Here is a 22,079-nt window from a genome sequence, read left to right as displayed (position 1 = left end):
CAGGGAAAGCACCCTGGACTGCAGAAAAGGAGATGCTGAGTTATTGCCTAATAGGTGTAGTGTTTCTGCAGAAGTTGGTGAAGGCTTTGAACACAGTCGTGAGGATTACACAACCCTGCACAACAGTACAACTGAAAATCAGTTAAGTGGCAACATTTGTGCTTAGTCTCACACACAAAATGTGACAGAGGAAGAGAGAAGCTGTGACTGACCATCACCCTCTTTTTCTTCTTTTTCCAAATGTGTTTATTGTATTGTATTGTATGCATTTGAGTGTTTTGCTTGCATGTATGTGTGTGCACCACACTTGTCCGGTGCCCTCAGGTAAGAGGGTACTCAAGCCCTTGGACTTGGAGTTACAGATGACTGTTAGCCACCCTATGGGTGCTGGGAACCAAACCCAGCTCCTCCACAAGAGCAACAGGGGCTCCTAACTACCGAGCTTTCTCTTCAGTCCCCTACTGTGGCTTCTTAAGCTTATTCTCCACCTATATGGTAGCTGGGTAACTTTTGGCATAACAGTTACAGGTTTGAAACAGATAGCAGAAGTTGGTATCTTCAAAGAGACTCAGCCAGACAGCCCCTACCTCTCCTTGCAGCCAGATGTGGAAGTGCATGCCTACAATCCAGCACTCCTAGAGCGAGCTGGAGGCAGAGGAGAGTCAGCAGAAGCTGATGCTTTCAGAGAGTTACTTTGTGGTGCGACATGTACACGTGTGTGCACAAGCACTGTTAGTGTACCACTGTGGAGGATCTAACGGAGGTTAGAAGCAGTTCAGTACTGTGTACACCAGGCTGCAGGCCCCTGACATTCTGAGGCCTCTCCTGGTCTCCCCTCACTGTAGAAGCACCTGGGTAATAGCTGTGCCTGGGCTTTAAGAGGTTTTCCGGGGATCTGAACTCTGATCCTCACACACTTTGCCAACTCAGCTATTTCTCCAACCTAATTTTTGTTAAAAATTGGGTAATTCGTAACACCCAAATGTATCAGAAGGCAGAGAGTGGCAAGAGTGTGGCTCAGTGGTGGAGGGCAGGACAGAACGCATTAACACTGTGCTCCATGCCCAGCACCACATGCAAGACTACACAGGAAGGCTTTTCCAAAGCCACTCTCACGTGCCTCGACCTCAGCAACCACCTCAGCAACCACCTCAGATCATGGGGGTGGGGGAAGGAAGAGGAGGAAGAGGAAGAAGAAGAAGAGGAGGAGCAGCAGCAGCAGTTGTACTGGCACAGGCCTGTAACCCCAGCTGTTCAGGAGGCTGAGGCAGGAGGATTACAAATTCAAAAGGCAAAAACCTCTGAGGATTTCAGAATGAGTCCAAAGCCAGTTTAACAAGACCCTGTCTCAGCATGAGAGCACTGTGGTGAATGAGGATCTAAATTTGATCATCAGTACCACAAAAAATAAAGGTAAAAATTTCGAGTGTAGAAGAGCCATGCGATGGTAGAGCATGCTTTTAATCCCAGCATTCAGGGGGCAGAGGCAGGTGGATCTCTGTGAGTTCCAGGCCAGCCTGGTCTACTGAGCAAGTTCCAGGACAGCCAGGTACACAGAAAAGCAAACAAACAAAACCAACCAAACAAAAAAGAGAAAAACCAGTTCTGAAACCAGAACTGTGAAACCTTAGCCCAAATCTGTCCTCAGGGTCTCTCCTTCCTCCACTGCCACATTGGTCTTAGTCATGTGATCCTGGGCAAATAAGCTAAGCTTTACTGGCTTGAGCTGCCACCCATAAACTAACAGTAAAACCTTCCTTCCTCTGCTGACTTATCGGTGTCATCAAGAGCAGAGACGATAAGCTGGTCTGCTGACACATTTGCCCAGTTAACCCTGAAAGTACTGTTGCTTTCAGTAATAAACGAAACTGTTAGAGCTACAAACAAAAACAGAGATTCCAGAACTCCTCCTTTTCCTCTATAGGGCTATCTCCATCTAACGCAGGACATAGTGTACTTGGTATTTGACTCTCCCGAAAAACAGAAGGTGAGTAGAAGAGGCTGCCTCCCCAGCGCTCCACTCCAGTGCCTGAAGCCTGCACTCGCTATGCTCAGTATATACTCCTGCTAAGGAAATGGGCTGCCAGCTCCAGTGACCTGTTTGGAATCCAACCAAACATTCTGTCACACAAACTAGGAAAAAAATTAAGAAAAAAAAAATAAATTTCCTTTTCTAATGAGGAAAAAGCCCAGGGGTAGGGACAAAATTAAGAGCCTATAGAAAGGGTAATGCCTGTTGTCACACACTGTTTAATTTCAGCACTTGGTTGGCAGAGGCAGGCAGATCTGTATTAATTCCAGGCTAGCCAAATACATCCTGTCTCAAAAAACCAACACCCTCCACCACCTCCTCCAACACAGACCATGGATAGGGAAAGAAATCAGGAAAAGGCAAAAACCTCTGAGTCAAGACGGAAGCCTTACAGTTACTTGTACTTTATTTTTAGATTTACTCATTTTTTTATTTTATGAGTGTTTGCCTGCCTGCAGGTCATGTACCACATGCATTCAGTGCCTGCCTGTGGAGGCCAGAAGAGGGCACTGGGTCCTCCTATGGAGTGATAGACAGTTGTGAGGAGCCGTTGTGGGTGCTGAGAATTGAACCTGGGTTGTCTGTCCAAGCAGTCGGTGCTCGTAACTGCTGGGCTGTCCTTCTTACAGACAGAGAGTGAGAGGAAACCCCAGACCAGTACTGAGCTCTCCATTCTAATGCAGAAGCCATTATGCAAACTTTCTAGAAATAAGCCCAAAGCTTTCTGAAACTAGAACTGTGAAACATTAGCCCAATTAAATCGCAATCAGTGTGTCAGAGAACTGGATGATCTAGATGAAATTCACAGAAAACTCACAGAAAAACACAAATTAAACGGACTCATGAAGAAACAAACAAACCCAACTGAACAGTTTCATACCTAGCAAGTAAACAAATACGATTCAGCCAGGGATGGAACTCTTGTTAGCACTCTCAAGGCCTGGGTTTCATCTCAGCACAGCAAGAGTTTTTTAAAAAGTTAAAGAAAAGAAAAGAAGGACCAGGAATATGGGTCACTCAACAAAATGGCTGTAAGCAGAGTGAGACCTGACTTCTGAGTCGCCTAGCACGCACGAAGCCATTTAAAAGCCAGGTGACACATCTGTAACCTCAGCAGTGAGGGAGGCCGAAGCCGAAAGTAGCCTTGTGTGCTCACTGGCCCACCAGCCTAACCAAAGTGACGAATTCGAGGTCAGAGAATAACAGGGAGGACTGAGGAAATGGCTCAGTCAACCAAGCGCATGCTCTGCCAGCATGAGAGCCTGAGTTCAGATCTCAGCACTTCTGATTCCATGCTTGCACACATCTGCAGTCCTAGTGTGGAGGTTGCAGAGCCAGTGACTTCACAGCTTGCTGGCCGGCAGATTTACCCATTATCTAAACAAAAAAATCAGTGAGACCCTGTCTCACATCTGATGCCAACCTCTGGCCTCCACAAGCATCACACACATGTACACACGCATGCGTACAAGAGTAAGGTGGAATGGAGTCAAAGAAAGACACTGAATGCTGACATCTGCTTCCATATGCACACGGATCCAGACACACTTGCACACTCAAATCTACACGAACAATACATGCTTGTAGTGAGGATTTTGGTTTCTTTCAAACTCCAGTTATGTGAATGTGATTTTGTTTAATCCCAGGTGTGGGATTAGAGGCTGTTTCTCAGCAGGTGATTATGATTTGCCTGGTGCTCTAGCAGGGGCATCATTTTTGCCAGCTGCAGATAGTTTGATTCTGGGGACTCTGGAGATGGTAAGAATGAGAGAGCCCTAAGAGGGCTGGCAGCTGCTCCAGAATCCTGCTGCTGTGGTTTGTCAACTGGTCATGAGCAGAGAGATGAGAAAAAGGTGGAGATATACTGACAACAAAGATAGCCCCAAGGCACTCAATGCCCATAATCAGCAGGAAGTAGTCTACACTGTTGGCTGAAATGTCCACAGTCCCTTCCCCTCTAATCTTCTCTCTCTCCTACCTAGTGTTGGGGAATGGAAGGGATAAGTGTGGGATAAGGGTTGGGAGGGAGGTAAAGGTGTAAGAACCCAGAAAAATAGTAAACAAATTCTACAACACACGCTCCTCCTAGCCAAAAGAGAGATAAACCAGACTACTTCCATGAAATTCCAGCACACATTTAAAAGGTCCCCAGCTTTATATGTAAATATATACAAGGGGCTGGAGAGATGGCTCAGCGGTTAAGAGCACTGACTGCTCTTCCCGAAGTTTCTGAGATCAAATCCCAGCAACCACATGGTAGCTTACAACCTTCCTTAATGACATCTGACGCTCTCTCCTGGTGTGTCTGAAGACAGCTACAGTGTACTTAAATAATTAATAAATAAATTTAAAAAAAATAAATATATATATACAATATAAAACCCAGCTTGGTGGGTCATGTTGATAATCCCATTAAGCGGTTGGAGGCAAGATTAGAAATTCAAGGTCACTGCACCATGGTGCTGCACGCCTTTAATCCCAGCACCTAGGAGATGCAGGCAGGCAATTTCTGAGTTCAAGACCAGCCTAGTCTACAGAGTTCCAGGACAGCCAGGGCTAAAGAGAAACCCTGTCTCAAGAAAAAAAAAAAAAAAGAAAAAGAAATTCAAGGTCTTCTGTTTCTTGGTGGATATGAAACCAGTGCCAGAGTATAAGAAATCCCATCTCAAAAACAACAAAGACAAAGACAAAACAAAAAGCTTACACAAGACACCATCACAGTTGAAGAAACTGAAAACAACTGAAACGGAAAGGCATGCTCAGAGACTGGTGATTTTAACATATTTAAAATGATGACACTATCCCAAGTGACTTACAGATTCAAGGCAATCCCTACAAAATCTCAACAATGCTCTTTACACAAACAGGAAAACTCATTCCAAAATTCAGATAGAATCATTTTTGTTTTGTCCTTTTGAGACAGGGTTCCTTTTTTTTTTTTTTTTTTTTTTTTTCTTCTGGTTTTTCAAGACAGGGTTTCTCTTTATATCCCTGGCTGTCCTGGAATTCACTTTGTAGACCAGGCTGGCCTTGAACTCAGAAATCCGCCTGCCTCTGCCTCCCAAGTGCTGGGATTAAAGGCGTGCGCCGCTGCCGCCACCACCACCACCGCTCGGCGCGACAGGGTTCCTTTCAATGTGTCTCCAAGGCTGGCCATGCAATCCTCCTGCCTGAGTCTCTCAAGTGCTGGGACAACAAGCATGTACCACTGCCCCTAGCTTTATGTGGAATCTTAAGGGGAGCCTCAATAACCAAAACAATCTGGAGAAAGAACTAAATTACACCATTTAGACTAATTTCAAAACTTACTGCAGGCTGGGTGTGGTGGAACAAGCCTTAATCCCAGTGCTTGGTAGACAGAGGCAGGAGGATCTACAGGGCTTGCTGGCTGCCAGCGTACCCAAAACCATCCAACCAACCAACCACCACAAGCTCCCGGCTCCTGGAGAGAACCTGCCTCACGAGTATCACAGAGAGTGACTGATGAGAAACAGAACCAAGCCTGAGCCTCCCTGGGTCTGAAGGCTGCAGGAGGCTAATCACCTGATGGTTCTCACAGGCTGCCAACGAAAGCAGAAGCCTGCTGGGCTAGCGGTCGCTCTCACTACTTCCCTTTCGCTTTCTCATAGTATACTACAAGGTATAGCAGGCAGCTATTCCACAAGGCCAACCGACACTGACCAATCTCGGTTTTTGTTTATTAAGTCGGAAGTGGAGTCTCTGATTTCCTCCACCTCTGGCAAATGTTTTATTTTGTTGAATGAGTGACACCGGTTTTTTTGTTTGTTTTGCCTATGTAACAACAGAGCCAACATCTTCCAGCTTCTCATGCTGAAGTTCTCAAAGGAACTTCAATAGCCTCCCCCCCCCCAAAAAAAAAAAAGTCTTGAGAAGGAACTAAGTTACACGACTTAGACTAATTTCAAAACTTACTGCAGGTCAGGCGTGGTGGAACAAGCCTCAGTCACTGACTTTCCCTATTATATGGCAAAATAACCCACAAAAGTGACTGTGTTATTTATTCCTCTACTGGAGAAGTGAAAACACAAACACAAAAACAAACAGGCTTAGGAACATGAAACAATTTGTCCCAAGTCTCACCGTGTCGAGAGACACGGCCAAAATCTGCACACAAGTAGTTAACTTCTTTCTTTGGAAAGACCAGCAAGTAGAGATGAATCCAGACCATATTTCGGTAGCTAACGAAAGGAAGGAAAAGTGCTTCTGAATCTGGCAACTAAGAGGACTAGTAAGCCAAGATGGGGAAGAAAAGGCAGCCTTTGTTCCCTGCAGTGCACCCAGACATCTTTTGGACTTTTGCTGGATAGACTCCGGCTGCACGTCCACAGAAAGGTCACTAGCTGTCCTACCCAAGGGAGCCCTGGTGGCAGGTGTCGGAAGGCCCGGCCAATGGGGCCAATCAAAAGCGTTAACTAACAAACAAACAAGCACCGAACCCAACAAACATGCAGTTAAGAGCCGGCCTTGCAACAACTCCCGTGGATGAAATTTCTGCGTGGTCGCCCGAAAACGACTTGCTAAAGCGCACGCGCGAGCTCCGCCCCTGCCCGTAAGAAACGAGCCTATCTCAGCAGCAGGTTTCAGCGCCGTGCCACTGCGCATGCGCTACCCTCCCGCGCACGCGCACTTTGGCTGTAGTAGTTCCCCCAGTAGTCCTCCGCCTTCCCGCTGACCCAGAGCATTGGCCGCCAGGCCCGCAGCTCTCACTCCACCGTGCCTCACCTTGCGCCCGGTTTTCTCCCGGAGGGCCTTCAGCCGTTCTTTCCGCCGCAGCGCCTCTTCCTCGAGGCGGCCCACACCCGCAGGGGCAGCCGCCATCTTTTCGGAGGCCCCCCACCTCCTTTTCCCTCCTGCCTCGCGCAGGCTCAGTGAGTAGAAGAATGTCTTGTGGCCAATCCAAGGGAGACAATGGAGAGCCGGAAGCCCTGAGAGCCAATCAATGCTGAGTTGATACAGAAGTCCACGCCCCTTGATCTGGAGCAACCTGTACAGCGAGTGAGCCGGCTGGGTTGTGGGCAAAGGCGTTAAGGTTCGATTTGTCCGACACTAATTTGTGAGAAAGCAAATAGAATCAGACCTGAGAGGAAGAGAATAGAGAGAGTCGATTGCTCTGGTTTTGCCTAACTACCATCCCACCTCTCTTAATTGCCCTCTTGGAATACTTAGCCATCCTTATCTACCTGTGCCAATTCTTCAAGAGCGAATGCCTTGAGAAACATTCCCTGAGCTGGGTGAGGTGGTGCACGTTTGTAATTCCAGCACTTCAGAGGCTGAGGCATCAAAATTATGGGGTCGGGTTCAGTCTGGGTTACGTAAGATAACCTTGTCTTAAAGCACCACTACCAGACAAAACACCCAGAAACCTTCCTTGGCCACTCTCATTCCCATCTCACTCTGAGGTCAGCCTCTCCCTTCTCTACAGACAACAGCCAGTGGCAGCTCGCACTCGCCTGATGAGTTGTTGCTCGTAAGCCTCGCTATCCACTCTCTGGCTCCAGACCTGCTGAGTTCGAGGCCTGGCTGCTTTGAACTCAAGAATGATCTCAACCGGGCCTGGTGGCGCAGGCCTTTAATCCCAGCACTCGGGAGGCAGAGGCAGGCGGATTTCTGAGTTCAAGGCCAGCCTGATCTACAAAGTGAGTTCCAGGACAGCCAAGGCTATATACAGAGAAACCCTGTCTCGAAAAAACAAACAGAAGAAAGAAAGAAAGAAAGAAAGAAAGAAAGAAAGAAAGAAAGAAAGAAAGAAAGAAAGAAAGAAAGGGAAAAAGAATGATCTCGCATCCCTTTTGGGAGCTGCGGCGCATAATCGGAGTCAGGTTACCTTCCCTGCTTAAGAGCAAACATCAACCAGGGCCAAATAAGCACCGCTAAACTACTCTTTCCTCCCGGTATAAAAAGAGGTTGATGGGCACAGGGCAGTGGTGGCACATGCCTTTAATCCCAGCAATGGGAGGCAGAGGCAGGCGGATGGATTTCTGAGTTGGAGTCCTTCCTGGTTTACAAAGCGAATTCCGGGATAGTCAGGACTACATGGAGAAATCTTGTCTCACAAAACAAAAGAAGAAGGAATTTGACTGCGGCATATGGTCACGGATGCATTCGCTTCACTTCTTCCCCTACTCTTCTTCCAGGAGATGAGTAGCCCATGAGCAGCGTGGCTCCCCGTCTGGAGCTTCTGTTATAGAGCTGGCCCAAAGGATAATGATCTTCCCTAGCAGCTCCCTTCAAATGCCACCGTTTCCTGACCTCAGTGTTAGCCTGGGTTAACCTGGCTCTGTCTAGGACCTTCCCTTACAGTAGGAGAGGGGGTGGCTGCCAGCCCCTGGCATAGAGGGTATCTGTGCTTAGGAAAGGTAACCTCAGACTAAGATGCACAGGGCACTTCATACTGATCGATTCCTAGGACCAATAGGAGCTGTCTGGACCTAGCTAACTTTCCCCTACCCCTAACAAAGAAGCTGGTTCCCACCCAACACCAGGGGCTCCCTCACTTCACAGTCTGGTTGCAAGGAAAGGACAGACATGGTGTTGGTGACTGGCCCAGAAATGATTCAGCCAGGTCTAGATCCCTTGTTCCTGCTGTCCCTGCAATTCTCATTTGGCCTGTCTGAGCCTCAGTTTTCTTCATTCATTAAAACCGGCATGAGGCTCCCACCTCTTTAAGGTCCACAGGAACAAAAAATGACAAAAGTGCCAGGCCCTGGGAGGAGAGGCTCCCACTAATGGAGCACCTGGGCAGGATTCCTAGAGGGAGTGGGCTGTATGTATCCTAAGCTTGGTAAGGCTCTGCCCAATGGAAGGATGCCGCTCCTCTGCAGGTAGGTCTGTCCTGTGTGCGACTGATGATTCCTTCCATCCAGCTCAACACTTGGCGAAACTAAAAGATGGCACTTGTCTTCCATAAAGCTCTTAGAACAGAACCTTGCACATAGTGCCACAGTGGTCGTCATGACCGAGGTTATTATTAGTATTGTTGAAGGACCCTAGTCATCTCCACGTGAACCACAGTCCCTTCATGGAACAGCGATAATTCCAAGCCCGATAGGTTCTGTACTTGGTTGAAGCCTTTACCCGCCCCTCGCCAAGGAGGATGGAAATGATCCTGCCAGTGGTTCTGAATGGACTCCGCCTGCGAGAGGCGGGGCTCCATGCGACCTCCCGGGCCGCCCTGACCCCAGGCTCCTCCTTCGGCCTGACTCCCCGCCCTTTGCACAGTCCTAGGAGAGGCGGGGCGGTGGCCGCTGCCACAGACAGCCAAGTGTAGGAAGCCAGGCGGTGGCCGGCCGGGAGGAGGAGGAGGAGGGGCGTGTAGACTTTGGTGGCTAAGTGCGACAGGGTCAGGAGCCGCGGACTTCCCCCAGCAGTGTAGCGCCGCTCCGCCCCGGAGTGACGCCCTCCCGCCCATGGGCCTGGCCCGGGGCAACCGGCGGGCGGCGCGGAGGAGGCGGCGACAGGTGGCGCGCAGCAGGGCCAGAGCCCGGTCAGGCCATGGCCGCCTCGGAGCGGCTCTACGAGTTGTGGCTGCTCTACTACGCGCAGGTGAGCCCGTCCCGCCCCTGGTCCGCGGGGTCCCCAGATCCGCGCACGCAGTGTCTGCTGCACCTGCGTCCGGCTCCCCCGGGGCCGCAGATAGGCGCGCGCTCGCGGGACTTCAGTCCCGCGCACACGTGCGTGCCCCTGGCTGCCGGGCTACCTCGGGCATTTGTGCCAGGGGACAGTGTTCGCCTGCGAGCGCTGTATTGCAAGTCCTCAGCGAGACCGCGCAGCCTCGGTTCCCCTGGCCAGTCAGTTCTCACCCTTTTCACAACTGGGTAAACTGAGACCTGGAAAGAGAGGGACTCAGTTTGCTGGTTGGTTACTTCGCCTGAGGGGCTCATTCGCGATAGGTGTCATGGTGGCTAGAATGTCATGTAGGCTGGGGGAATCCAGCAGGTGCCACTCACTCCTGACAAGTACATCAGACTCCTTCAGAGTTCTTAGTGATGAGCTCTTACTGTACTTGAAGCAACTTTAGCCTACCTCCATTCTACAATGGGTGATGGTGAGGCCAGGAGTTATGGCTGAAAGGGACCCTCGTTTCAGGCTGCCTCGGCTGGTATCAGAAGGGGAGCAAAGGGAATGTGATGCCTCTGACTCAAACTCTAGAAGCCCCACTTTCCCTTTTGCACTGGAAGCAGGGAGTGATCCTGGGGTTACGCCTCCCTCCTTGCACCTGCTTGGCACTAGGTGCCTAGCTCAGGTGTGCCCTGGACACAATGGTCCATTGTGTGTCCATGCACAGCTTGTCACTGGGAGAGCAGGGATATGGGGAGAATTCATGCCCTGGCCCTCTGAAGAGGCTGGCTGATGGTTTGTCTCTTAGGAACATAAGTCTAAGTCTGAAGGGCCACAGCTTCTTTGGTCTTCTTGGGCTGGTGGCATGTAGAGTCCCACTTAGGGTAACCAAGTCCGAGCTCATTTCACCTTTAAGCCTCTACTTCCCGCTGTAAAATCAACACAGTTTTACCCTCAGGCCACCTGGACTTTGTAGAGAGGGAGCCACTATGGCTGGTGTAGGTCAGAGAAGCCTGCCTCCCCTCCATTCAGCCTGTCTCTCCATCTTCAAGGGAGATGACCATGTGAAGAGAACTTAAACCAGGTGATGAATCTGCAGAGATGTCACCGCTGGCTCTTTCAGGCTGGGTGCTAGGCTGCTGGAGCTGTTCTGGTCCAGCTTCCCGGTACTGTGCCCTTTCCTAGTTGCTGGGCTGTTTGGTTTTGAGCTGTTGGCCACTCCTGTCTGCCCTGCTCCCACCGCCTCCCAGAAGGCTTAGGTATGGGGCACAAGCTGGCTGGTTGTAGAAGTGGAAGCCTAGACAGGCAGGGGGCAGCCTGGGAACAAGCCAACAAATAAATCCAGGATGTGAGAGCAAACTCAGGAGCCGGGTGGGGCCGGGCTGCCCGGGGAGAGGAAGCTGGGCAGCCACCCAGTGCAGCCTTCCTGCCTGCTCCAAAAACACCGTCCCACTTCTCGGTGCTGGGTTCCCAAGGAGAGATGGTGTTGCTAGGGACCCGCCGTGTGTGTCACGGGGCGTGTGAGGCAAGGGCGGATCTGACAGGTGTTTCGAGACCCTTCGCCCCAGCATGATGGCACATGCCTGTAATCCCAGCATGAGAGAGGTTGAGGCAGGAGGATTGCCAAACGTCTGAGGCCAATCTAGGCTGCAGTCTTTTGAGACTTGTCTCAAAAAGAAAGAAGAGACCCTTTTTTGTCAGTCCACAGCCAACCAGCCAGCAGCACAGGTGGCCCCTCCCTTCAGCGGCAGGAGCTACCATCTGCTGGCAAACCTGTTTCCCCAGTTGTGGGTCTGGGTGAGGACAGAGGGGGAAGCACCCTAGTTCCTGCCCTTTCCCTCTAAAAGACCCCAGATTTAGACCTGCCTTCCCTCCTCACATGGGTCCTGCCCTCTTGGTGGGCTCTGAGTGGAGAGAGAGGGAGGGGACAGTATCAGAGTGTCCCTGGAGATAACTCAGTTGGAGCGACTCAGGGTCCGCTTGGGGAAACCAAGGCAAGGTCATCAGGAGAGTTCCTTTAGTCACCCAAGCCTTGGTCTTGTGGTCAGGAAGCCTCAGGTGGCCCTCTACCTGGGACACCACCTGTTGTTCCTCTTGGAGCTTTTTTAACCTTCACTGCCCTTGCTTCCCAGAACTTAGCATTTAGTAAGTGTTCCCTTCCCTGGGTGTTAGCTGAATGACTGGATGAGAAGATGACCAGGGTAGTGACCAATCAAGGAAGTTATCCCACAGCAGGCAGAGTTGGGATTTTGAGGGCTGGAGGCCAGGAACAACAGGAATGAGCACATAGCAATAGGAAATATAAGAAGCAAGCTTTCAGCGAACGTGGCAAGTCTTTCTCTCTTCCTCTCTCTCCCTCTCCCCCTTTCTTTCTCTCTGTCTCTCCCTCTCCCCCCTCTCTTTCTCTCTCTCATTCTGACATCCTCCCCTTCACCTTTAATCCCACCACTTGAAGGCAGAAGCAGTCAGATCTCTTGTGAGTTTCAGAATAACTTGGTCTACAAAGTAAGCCCCTGTCTGAAAGAGGAGGAGGAGGAGGAGGAGGAGACGCAGCAGCAAGTTGTCCGAAGTAGGGAGCAGGACAGAGTTGCCATGGTGAATGGGTAGAGCACACCTACCAGTGTCCTCAAGGAAGAAACAGGAGAAGCTCAAGAGAACCAGGACTGGGACAGCGCCTGCCATGCTGGCACTTGGGAAGGTTAATGCAAAACAGCATGTAAATGAGCAGCCCCTCTGCAGGCTGGAGCGTGGCGCGCGCGCGCGCGCGCGCGCGCACACACACACACACACACACACACACACACACACACTCTCTCTCACTGATGGGGGAGCTGAGAATCACAGAGAGCCTGGCAGGACAGGGAACCTGAGCTGAAGTCTCCAAGTATGCCAGTGATGAAGATGAAGGACCCAGGTTAGGTCAGAGCAAGCTCTTTAGCTTTTGCTCACCTTTCTCGCTTCTCTTATCCTTGACCAGTGATCTCTCCTGTCTCATGGAAACTTACCAGGCCTCTCTGCTCCTCTAGACCCTTAGCTGGGTTCTATTTCTTCCTAGACCTCAGTTTAATTGTGTGTGTGTGTGTGTGTGTGTGTGTGTGTGCAGAAGCTAAAGAAAGGCAGCAGGTATATTTTATGTGTATTGGTGTTTTGCCCACATATATGTCTATGCATCATGTACATGGCTGGTGCCTGGTGCCCACAGGGGCCAAAAGAAAGCATTAGATGTCCTGGAAGTGGAATTGCAGTCAGTTTTGAGTCACCATGTGAGTGCTGATAATAGAACCCAAGGCTAGTCGGGCGGTGGTGGCGCACACCTTTAATCCCAGCACTCAGGAGGCAGAGGCAGGCGGATTTCTGAGTTCGAGGCCAGCCTGGTCTACAAAGTGAGTTCCAGGACAGCCAAGGCTATACAGGGAAACTTTGTCTAGAAAAACCAAAAACCAAACCAAACCAACCAACCAACCAAACAAACAAACAAAAAACCCTGTCTCGAAACCCCCCCCCCCAAAAAAAAAAGAACCCAAGGCTTCAGGAAGAGCATACAATGCCCCTAACCACTGGGCCACCTCTAGTCGCTCCACCTTACTAATTATCTAGTTAGACAGGGTTTTACTATGTAGCCCTTGATGGTCTGGAACTGATTATGTAGACCAGGTTGGACTTGAACTCAGAGATCTGCCTGTCTCGGCCTTCTGATCACCGTGTCACTCCCAAGAATTGAACTCAGGTTGTCAGCCTTGGTGACAGTACCCTTACCTGCTAAGCCATCTCACCAAATCCCCACTGTATTGGTTAAGCTAAACTGGCCAGTGAGCTTAAGGGCTCTGTCTGTGGTGGCGTTCTGCCCCTGCCTCTCAGAGCTGAGCTGATGGATGCATGCCCTGGCTTTTATGGTGCTGGGGAACCTAAACTCACACTTGTGCAGGGGGCTTTACCTGCTTAGTGCTTAGTCGGATTCCTACATCTCTCATTACTTTTGGTTGTTGTTTTGTTTTTTTGTTGGTTTGGTTGGTTGGTTTCTTGAGACAGGGTTTCTCTGTGTAGCCCTGGCTGCCGTAGAACTCACAGTAGATCAAGCTGGCCTTGAATTAAGAGATCCAACTCCCAAGTGCTGGGGTTAAAGGTGTACACTACCCCTGCATGACTCTACTTTCTTAAATAGGCAAAAGTACCCAGCTCCCAGCTCTTGGTCCCTTTCACACCTGAGGGGCAATTGGAATTCCTTTCTTCCTGCTTTTGTTGCTAAGGTAATTGAAGGAGGAGGGAACTTTAATGATAGAAAAATTAGCATAGAGCCTGGGGTGGGGTGGGGGAGGCTGGTATCCTTGGGGTTGTTATGACAACTGAGGAGGTGATGGGAAGTGTGTGATCCCCATGGAAACAGGGTCAGTTACTATGGAGACCATGGCAGGAAACTCTGTTTCCATAGTGATAGGACAAGGCAAAAAGGCTAAGGACTGAAGTGTTATGGAACCTTTAGGTCCTCTTTGTCCTTCAGGTAAGAGGCTTGGACACCCAGGCACTTATACTGTTCTGCTCAGTTGTTTCTGCTCCATGGGCAAGTTGAATCTTCCAGCTTCATGCCATGGCCTACAGTCCTTACAGTGCAGCTAGAAGCCCCCTTTGCCCTGACATTGCCCTTTCTCCTCCTGGAGAGATTTAAGGCTTGAGAGGCTATGTAGTTCAGACCTATCTGACTCCAGTTCTTCCTGAGCTGTGATCACTCTCCCTGCTGCCTGGAGCTCTTCCCTGCCTAAGGCAGCAAGTTGGGGTTGTCCTGGAGGCCTCAGCTCTGGCCTGAGCAAGGGCTGCCTCTTCTTTCCCTCACAGACAGGGATGGGAAGGTTGTCCTAGAATGACCCCACAGACCAGAGCTGGGCTGACCAGAGCCCCCGGTCTGCAGCTCCCCACCATCCCACCCTCGGGTAGGTGATATGGATGCCACTAAGCTGGGCTTGGCAGTGCACTCATTTAAGCCTTGTACTTGTGAGGCAGGGGCAGGCAGATCTCTCTGATTTTGAAGTCAGCTTGGTCTACATAGTAAGACTCCGCCAGCCCTCACAAAAGGAGATAGCCAAGACTCAGAGAGTTTTATGTTAGGTTAACAAGCTATCCAGTGTTTAAACAGAGCCTGAGTTCCAAAGCTCATACCCTCGGCCACCAATTCCATTAGTAATTAATAATCCCTACCTGTGTAGCAATGGGTTGGGTCTTCCAAAGGTTCTGGTCCTGAGCGAGGGCATTTCTGAAGAGGAAACATGGAAAATAAAGCGTGTGCAGCCTTGTTGGCCTGGAGATGAGGGGCAGCACACACACAGGGCCTCAAATGTCAGAGAGGGTTGTTGACTTGCTCTGAAGGCGGAGCCTGTGCCAGAGTGGTGACTGACTAATTGCGCGGTGATGGTGATGGTGATCCGGATGGTGATGGTGATGGCTGCTTGAGGCCTTCTGTACTGGGCATGAGCTTCTTCACATAGCTTCATATAAGTTAGTGGCCCCTGTCCCTCAAGTGGAAAGCTTTCTCCCAACCAGTGCCAAATAGACTTGCCCTCAGCCCACCTCAGTTACCTCTGAGTTCTGAGAGAATGGCAGTTCCATGCCCAAGCAGGAACTCTCTGAGCCCCACTAACCCTTGGGAGCCCCTCCTCCCAATATCCTTAGAATGCATTTGGGGCTGGTTGGGGACAGGTTAGGATGATGACCAGCATCCATCCTTCTGTTTTCTCCCTGTAGCAAGGCCCAAGTACTTCCTCCTGAGCTGAGGGGCTCTTGGGTGGGCTTGGCCTGTGTGGTTGTTCCTCGTCTGTCCTTAGCGACCCCTTCAGAGCTAGAAAGGTCTGGAAGAAGCCAATAAGGCAGAGGCTCTGAGATAGCAATACAGATCTCAGGTCCCACAGCTACAACTTCTAGGCTCGGGACCCTATTACAAGCAGCAGCACCAACTATCTTGCTCCTTCTCCCTGCCCTGCCCTGCCCTGCCCTCTGACCCCTGCTTCTGTAGAGACTCTGATATTTAGCACTATTCCTCAAGCAATGGTGTTCGGGTCAGAGCTGGCCTGAGGCCTCCTAGGCAGAAAGAGTAAGGTCCAGAAGAAATGGACAGGCAGCTACTCCTATCACTTGTGAGACTCCTTCATGCCCCTTCTGAGTTCATGAAGCCTGCCTTGACTGGCCTAGCCCTGAACCTGACTCACCCCAATTTGGAGAGTTTATAAAACGAGACAGGCTAAGGGATAGAAAGCTGGAGTCGTGGGGGCTGGAGAGATAGCTCAGCGCTTAGGAACACTGGCCATTCTTCCAGAGGACCCAGGTTCAGTTCCCAGCACCCACATGTCTGTATGTGGTTTGTTTGTTTCCCCTTCCAAGTCTTCCTAGCAATTTTCCTCCCCGTCAACCAGAAGACAAGGTGCCCAGATTCTGAGAAGCACAGATCCAGGATCTGACCCCCTCACACAGACATATATACATGCAGGCAAAACACCAATGCGCATAAAAATAAATAATTATATATGACTTCCTCACTCTATCTAGTTTTCTGAGACAGCATCTCTCACTGCACCTACAGCCTGTAAACTTGGCTGGGTGGCCTTCGAGCTCCGCCGACCTGCCTTCCTCTGCCTCCCTAAGATTAGAACATACGCTGCTGACCCTGATTCCTTATGTGGTGCTGGGATGGAAGTTCAGGTCTCTATGCTTACGTGCAAGCATTCTAACTGAGCCATCTTCCCAGCCCAATGTTAGGACACCTTTAAAACCAGAAAGGGTCTATGAGGCCACTCAGGCAGAAGTCAGGGTCAGATGGCCAGCTTAGCTTCCCTGGCCTAAAACAGGTCTGACACCTGTAGCCCGAACAGTAGCTGGAGCTTGGTGCTGAGTCGTCTCTGAGGCTTTCCACATCCCGTAGTGGGTTTAGCAGAAATGCTCTAGAAGCCCCACTCTCCGTCTCCCTGACAGAGTGTCTGAGAGGGTCACCTGAGAGAAGGGAAGGCTGATTTGGGTTTGTGGTTTGGGAGTTTTCCACCCGTGGTTGTCTGCCTGTTACTCGCGTGTATACCTGTGACGAGGCAGAGCTATTGTGTTGGAAGGGCAAGCCAGAGGGAAGCTGCTGTACCTTAAGTCAGACACAAAGGATGAGGAGAATGCACACAGGCCAGCTGTAAGTGCTCCGGGACAAGACACGACTTCTTCATACCCTTCTGGAATGTCCCACGACACTTCCTCCCCCTCCCAGGAGCCCAGATCACAAACCTATCGATGGATGATCCATTGACCATTAGAGCATTTCTGATTAAATTACTTCCCTAAAACCCCACTAAAGCCGGGGTGGTGGTGGTGGTGGTGGTGGTGGTGGTGGTGGTGGTGTGTGCCTGCCTTTAATTCCAGCACATGGACTTGGGAGGCAGAAACAGGTGGATCTCTGAGATGGAGGCCAGCCAGGGCCACACAGAGAAACACTGTGTCAAAAAGCAAGCCAAACAAAGAAACAACCCCCTCCCCCACTTGAGCATCGCCCTCAGGGTAACCGAGCAGGTAGCAGGGCTTCTCAGGGTCTGGGCACCTTGGTCTCCTGGTTGATGGGGAAGGAGATTGCTAGGAAGGCTCGGAAAGGGACACAAACAGGTGAAACCCAACAATAGCAAAAGCCAGGCGGGGGGGGGGGGGACGGGGGACTTGGTGTCTGCTTCACAAGCAGGGAGCCTGAGTCGGGCTCCTGAGAACCCATGGAAAGTGGGACATGACATCCATCACATGTTCGTGACCCTAGATTTGGGGACAGAAACAGGCAGATCCTGGGGACTTGAGAGACTTTGTCTCAAAAAAAAAAAAAAGGGGGAGAGTGATAAGAGTCATACAGACATACAGCTCTGCTCTACGCACACATACATGCATGCACATGCAAGCATGCCCCCCCCATACACACACCCATGCAGGCACACATGCATGCTATACATAATAGCTAAAATGGGCAAAGAAGACATCCAGACACAGTGGATAGCTGCTCCCACTAGGTTGTGGGGAGCCTGCCCCATCTCTGCTGGCATCTGTCTAGGTCAGGGTATGCTACATGGAAGCCACAGGCAGCATTAACAAGCCAGCTATGCCGGGCGTGGTGGCGCACGCCTTTAATCCCAGCACTCGGGAGGCAGAGGCAGGTGAATTTCTGAGTTCGAGGCCAGCCTGGTCTACAAAGTGAGTTCCAGGACAGCCAGGGCTATACAGAGGAAAATCACAAAAAAACAAAACAAAAACAAAAACACTGTCTTGAAAAATCACAAAAAAACAAAACAAAAACAAAAACAAAAAAAAACAAGCCAGCTACCCTCCAAACCAGTGTTTCTCAGCCGTTCACGGGATTGCCTGAGAGCTTCAGAAAACGCAGATATTTATATGATTCACATCAGTAACAAAATTACACTTATGAAGTAACAAAAGTCATTTTATGCTGGGGGTGGGGGTGGGCACCACACCACAGGAGCTGTTTTAAAGGCCCCAGCATTGGGAAGGTTGAGAGGCACTGCTCTATGAAGTTCTGGAGAACCTTAGGTGTGAGGTCCCTGCCCCCAGGAGCAGTCTCAGGCCCTGTAAGCACCGACTGTCATTTCTCATCTCCTTCTCAGTGTAGTTCTGGACTCTTCCCTAACCTGGGAAAGGTGATTGCTCTCTGGTGTGTGGGGAAGGACCAGTGTACAGGCCAGGTCCCACCTCCATGTCCTGGAATTGGCATTAAGTTAGGGCAAATGGGCTAGCTGTACCACTAAAGCAAAAGACCCGTGGAAACCAGGTGGGTGGCCAGGTCCTTGCATATTATGGGTCAGTCTTGCATATTTTCCTTAGACTTGAGGTATTAAGCCACGTCAGGAAATGTGGGTACTTTGAACGAAGGGTACCTGGTGCCCTAACAGTAAAGATGGCACCCAGGGCAATGTGACCCCACTACATATGCCATAGGCCCTGCCCACAGCATCTTAGCAGCCCAGGGTGCCCCAGGGCCCCTACACATCCCTGCGGTCTGCTGGGAGGAAGCGGCTGCCCTCCCCCACCGTGACTCTGCGCTTCCTGCCCCAGCAAGGGCAGAGGAAACGTTGTTTTTTTTTTTTTTTTTTTCTGTTGTTCACGCCATAGTTTCCTTGGCGGCGCCCATACACGGGCTCAGCCACTACCCACCCCACTTGTCCATGGAACCGACTCTGGGGCCTGGGGTCCAGGTAAACAGCAAGCGTGGGTAGAGGTTCCAGGGCAAGGGTGGGCTGTTGTGCAAGGACGCTGTAGTGTTGGGTGCCTGCTGTGCGACAGTGTGTGCGCATCCTGGGACCCTTAGCGCCAGAAAGTTCTCAGGAGGTGGTGGCTGCAGAACCAGACGAAGGTGATGGGACTGGACACGGGCCAAGGCTCTGGGTAGAGACCAGGTAGCTATGAATGGGAGATCAGCAGCAGCACTTAGAGCCACGCCCCATTTAAGCTCCTCCTCTGCCTGTGTCAGGTCTCTGTGGTCCCAACCATTAGAAAGGTGGGAACAAAGACTGGAGGTCCAGGAGGTGACCTGTCCACACCACAATCCTCTGGTTCTGACCTTCCACGTCCCCGCCCTGCGCCCTGCTTGACCTACCCTCCACCTTTCTCCGTCCCCATCGCTCCACCTAGAATCCCATCTATCCTCCACCTGTGGATACCTTTCTCTCCCCTCTTCGGTGGGATTCTCTACCCTCTCATCCTCTTGAACTCTTCCTTTCAACAGAAGGACCTTGGCTACCTGCAGCAATGGCTGAAGGCCTTTGTGGGTGTCTTCGAGAAGACTATCTCGTTACCCTCCCTGGAACCCCGAAGGTAAGGCCGAGCCTGCATAGAGGCCAGGGCCAGGCAGGTAGGACTGCCCTTGGCACTCAGCATCTCTCACTCCCCTCTTCCAGGCCAGAGGAGGCAGGTGCAGAAGTGCCTCTGCTACCCCTAGATGCTCTACATGCGCTAGTGGAGCAGCTAGACCAGGACGACCTGGGACAAGCCCTGCTGTTGCTGAAGCTCTTCATCATTCTCTGCAGGTGGTTTCTCCCTGGTATCCTCTGAGGGTGGGCAGAGGCATGGATGTGTGGGCCCAGGAGTGAGGGAGACTGCAACATTAGCATGACTTCTGTTCTTCACCCCCAACCCCAGGAACCTGGAGAACGTAGAGGCTGGTTGGGGCCAGGTACTGGTGCCCCGTGTGCTGGCGTTGCTCACTGGACTGATGGCTGAGGTGAGGGACCCACCTGGATAGGGCAGAGACAGCTACTGCGGGTCTGGCTGACTAACCCTCCCTCTATTCTCTGTCCCCACACTGCAGCTGAAAGGACCCCCCTCCTCACAGGAGGGCCATGGGACCCAGCTAGAGAATGTGGCCCTACATGCTCTGCTCCTTTGCGAAGGGCTCTTTGACCCCTACCAGACTTGGCGTCGCCAGCACAGTGGGTGAGACCCAGCCCTCAGACAGGGTGACCCCCAGGAGGCCACGGGGAGGCCTGGAACTAGCCTGTGTGCAGGCTGGGGGAGGATGACCAGTGACCTGACCAAGCAGCGGTGGATCCCAGTGCCAGGCTTCACCCCAGCTCTCCCACCCCCACCCCCAGGGAAGTCATCAGCCCCAAGGAGAAGAGCAAATACAAGTTCCCTCCGGCCACCTTGCCCAGTGAATTCGGAGCCTTCTTCCAAGGTTAGGCTCCACCCTGATTTCCCCAGGCCCCACCTGGTCCTGCCCACAAACCTTGTTGCCTAATCCCATCACCAGACAGGAACTCCTTGGTGGTCTGGTCTAAGACACCGGAACTTCTAACAGCCAAGTAGAAGTTTAGGGGGAGAGGAAAAAGAAAAGTCAGTCTTGGGCAAGGTCATTTTGTCCTAGGCTGGCATGAGGACTGTTGAACTGTCCCCTCAATTTCCCATCTTCCTTCTCTCCTGGCTCCTCCCAGGCACTGTTCCCTGTCCAGTCTCTCTGCCCCTGTTGTCTCCACGCAGGCTCTATCCCTCCTCTAGCCCCTGTGTGCACCAGCTATCCCTCTGCTTCTGTATTCCTGGAGGAGTGAAGTCCAAAAGGCCTTCTGGCTGTCTGTTCTCCCCGGCTGTGTTCATTAACTTGTTCATCCGTCTCCTCTCCTGGGCCCTCCCTCTCCTCTCATGGGAGAGCCAGTGGCCAGCACTTGAGCAGGAAGTGGCTGGACAGAGACAAGCAGGGCTGTGGGAAGGTGGATCCTTTTGGATCACTTAGCAAGTCAGTAGTACATGACTCCAGGAGAGCAGAACTGGGGGTGGGGTGGGGTGGGGTAGCTGGAGCCCTTCCTCCATTTCCTACATCCTAGGCACTCTTAGGACTGTCTAGATTTGTCCCCACCCATTTGTCAGACCCTCCAGTGGCAGCCTGACATCCTCAGGACTTATGCTCATTCCTCCCCACTCCTGTCCCCATCCCTATCCGGTTCCTCCTGTTCCTCCCCATGTGACTTAGACCTGGACCCTTCTGCCCTCCAGGTTTCAGTTCATGGACCAGTGCCTTGTCCAGCTTAGCTGGACAGGGCCACATGTGAAGCTGTGAAAGCCCCTATTCTTCCCCCCCCCGACACCCTCCCCCATGGTAGCCTGGTCCCCAGGTCACAGCACCAGGAACTCCCACTGTGACAGTGGCAGAAGTGACAGATTTGCATCTGAGAAGCTAAACCTTGGGCCTCTGTGGGGAAGGAAGCACAGTGGCTGTGTGTCACTCTGGGAAGCCCTCCTTTTTGGACATAAGGATCTAGGAAGCCGCCTAGGCTCTTGGAGCTGGACCCCATGTCCCTCAAGCACGGCTGTAGCCCTCTAGCATACAGCCATGACATTTTGGCCTAGCTTCTGCCCCATGTCCCCATGCTGGGACATCCTACCTCTTGTGCAGTCCTTTGGGCCATAGTCCTACAGCCTTGGTGACATTGTCCTGCCCTGCCTACCTCCCAGAGAACCTGCAGGATGCAGAGCATTTGCCTCCCACGTTGCTGTTGCGGCTCATCCACCTCTTTGGTGCTGTCCTTGCAGGAGGGAAGGTACGTTGGGTAGTGAGCCTGGGGACCAGGGGGCAGCCCTCTCAGCTCCTTGCTTCTAGGTGAGTCTACTGCCATTTTTCCTCACCCATAGGCCAATGGGCAGATGGCTGTGAGTGCTGGCTCTGTGCAGGGACTGCTAGGTGTGGTGCGGGGCTGGGGCCGTGGCCCCGCTCAGGACCCCCAGCAGGTGCCACTGGCTCTGAGAGCACTGGTGGGTGCAGTGCATGTCCTGCATGCTAGCCGAGCACCACCCCGAGGACCAGAGCTGCGCACCCTGCTTGAGGGCTACTTCCACATTCTCAATGCTGACTGGCCGACTAGTCCAAGTTCAAGCCCCGAAGAGGCCCTTGTCACCCTGCGGGTCAGCATGCTCGGTAGGTGTGGGCGCCCGGGCCCTGGGGAGGGGAATGCCCGTGTGATGGTGGAAA

At 51.7% G+C, this 22,079-nt stretch overlaps 2 protein-coding genes across 4 annotated transcripts in view; one reads left to right on the top strand and one right to left on the bottom strand.

The window, feature by feature from the left end:
- The window catches only part of Ccdc12 (coiled-coil domain containing 12), a 55,041-nt gene extending 48,115 nt beyond the window's left edge, over positions 1-6,926 (bottom strand). The window contains exon 1 of the mRNA XM_021207531.1: positions 6,776-6,926. Coding sequence (XP_021063190.1) covers positions 6,776-6,871 — 96 coding nt within the window. The 5' untranslated portion in view covers positions 6,872-6,926. The remainder of the gene's footprint in view (positions 1-6,775) is intronic.
- Positions 6,927-9,330: 2,404 nt separating this feature from the next.
- Positions 9,331-22,079, top strand: part of Nbeal2 (neurobeachin like 2) — a 29,880-nt gene continuing 17,131 nt past the window's right edge. For 2 of the 3 annotated variants that reach the window (XM_021206669.2, XM_021206670.2), the window contains exons 1-8: positions 9,333-9,595; positions 19,347-19,435; positions 19,519-19,647; positions 19,760-19,841; positions 19,929-20,053; positions 20,212-20,294; positions 21,566-21,651; positions 21,743-22,025. In XM_021206669.2, the coding sequence (XP_021062328.1) occupies positions 9,545-9,595; positions 19,347-19,435; positions 19,519-19,647; positions 19,760-19,841; positions 19,929-20,053; positions 20,212-20,294; positions 21,566-21,651; positions 21,743-22,025 (928 nt within the window). In that variant the 5' untranslated portion in view covers positions 9,333-9,544. Of the gene's footprint in view, positions 9,596-19,346; positions 19,436-19,518; positions 19,648-19,759; positions 19,842-19,928; positions 20,054-20,211; positions 20,295-21,565; positions 21,652-21,742; positions 22,026-22,079 lie in introns of all 3 variants that reach the window. The other variant, XM_029543429.1, reaches the window with a different exon arrangement.

The sequence above is a fragment of the Mus pahari genome, chromosome 10 (assembly GCF_900095145.1).
Source record: "Mus pahari chromosome 10, PAHARI_EIJ_v1.1, whole genome shotgun sequence".
NCBI classification, from domain to species: Eukaryota; Metazoa; Chordata; class Mammalia; order Rodentia; family Muridae; genus Mus; species Mus pahari.
Note: the sequence above shows the minus strand (reverse complement) of the source record. Positions and strands in the feature narration are given on the sequence as shown.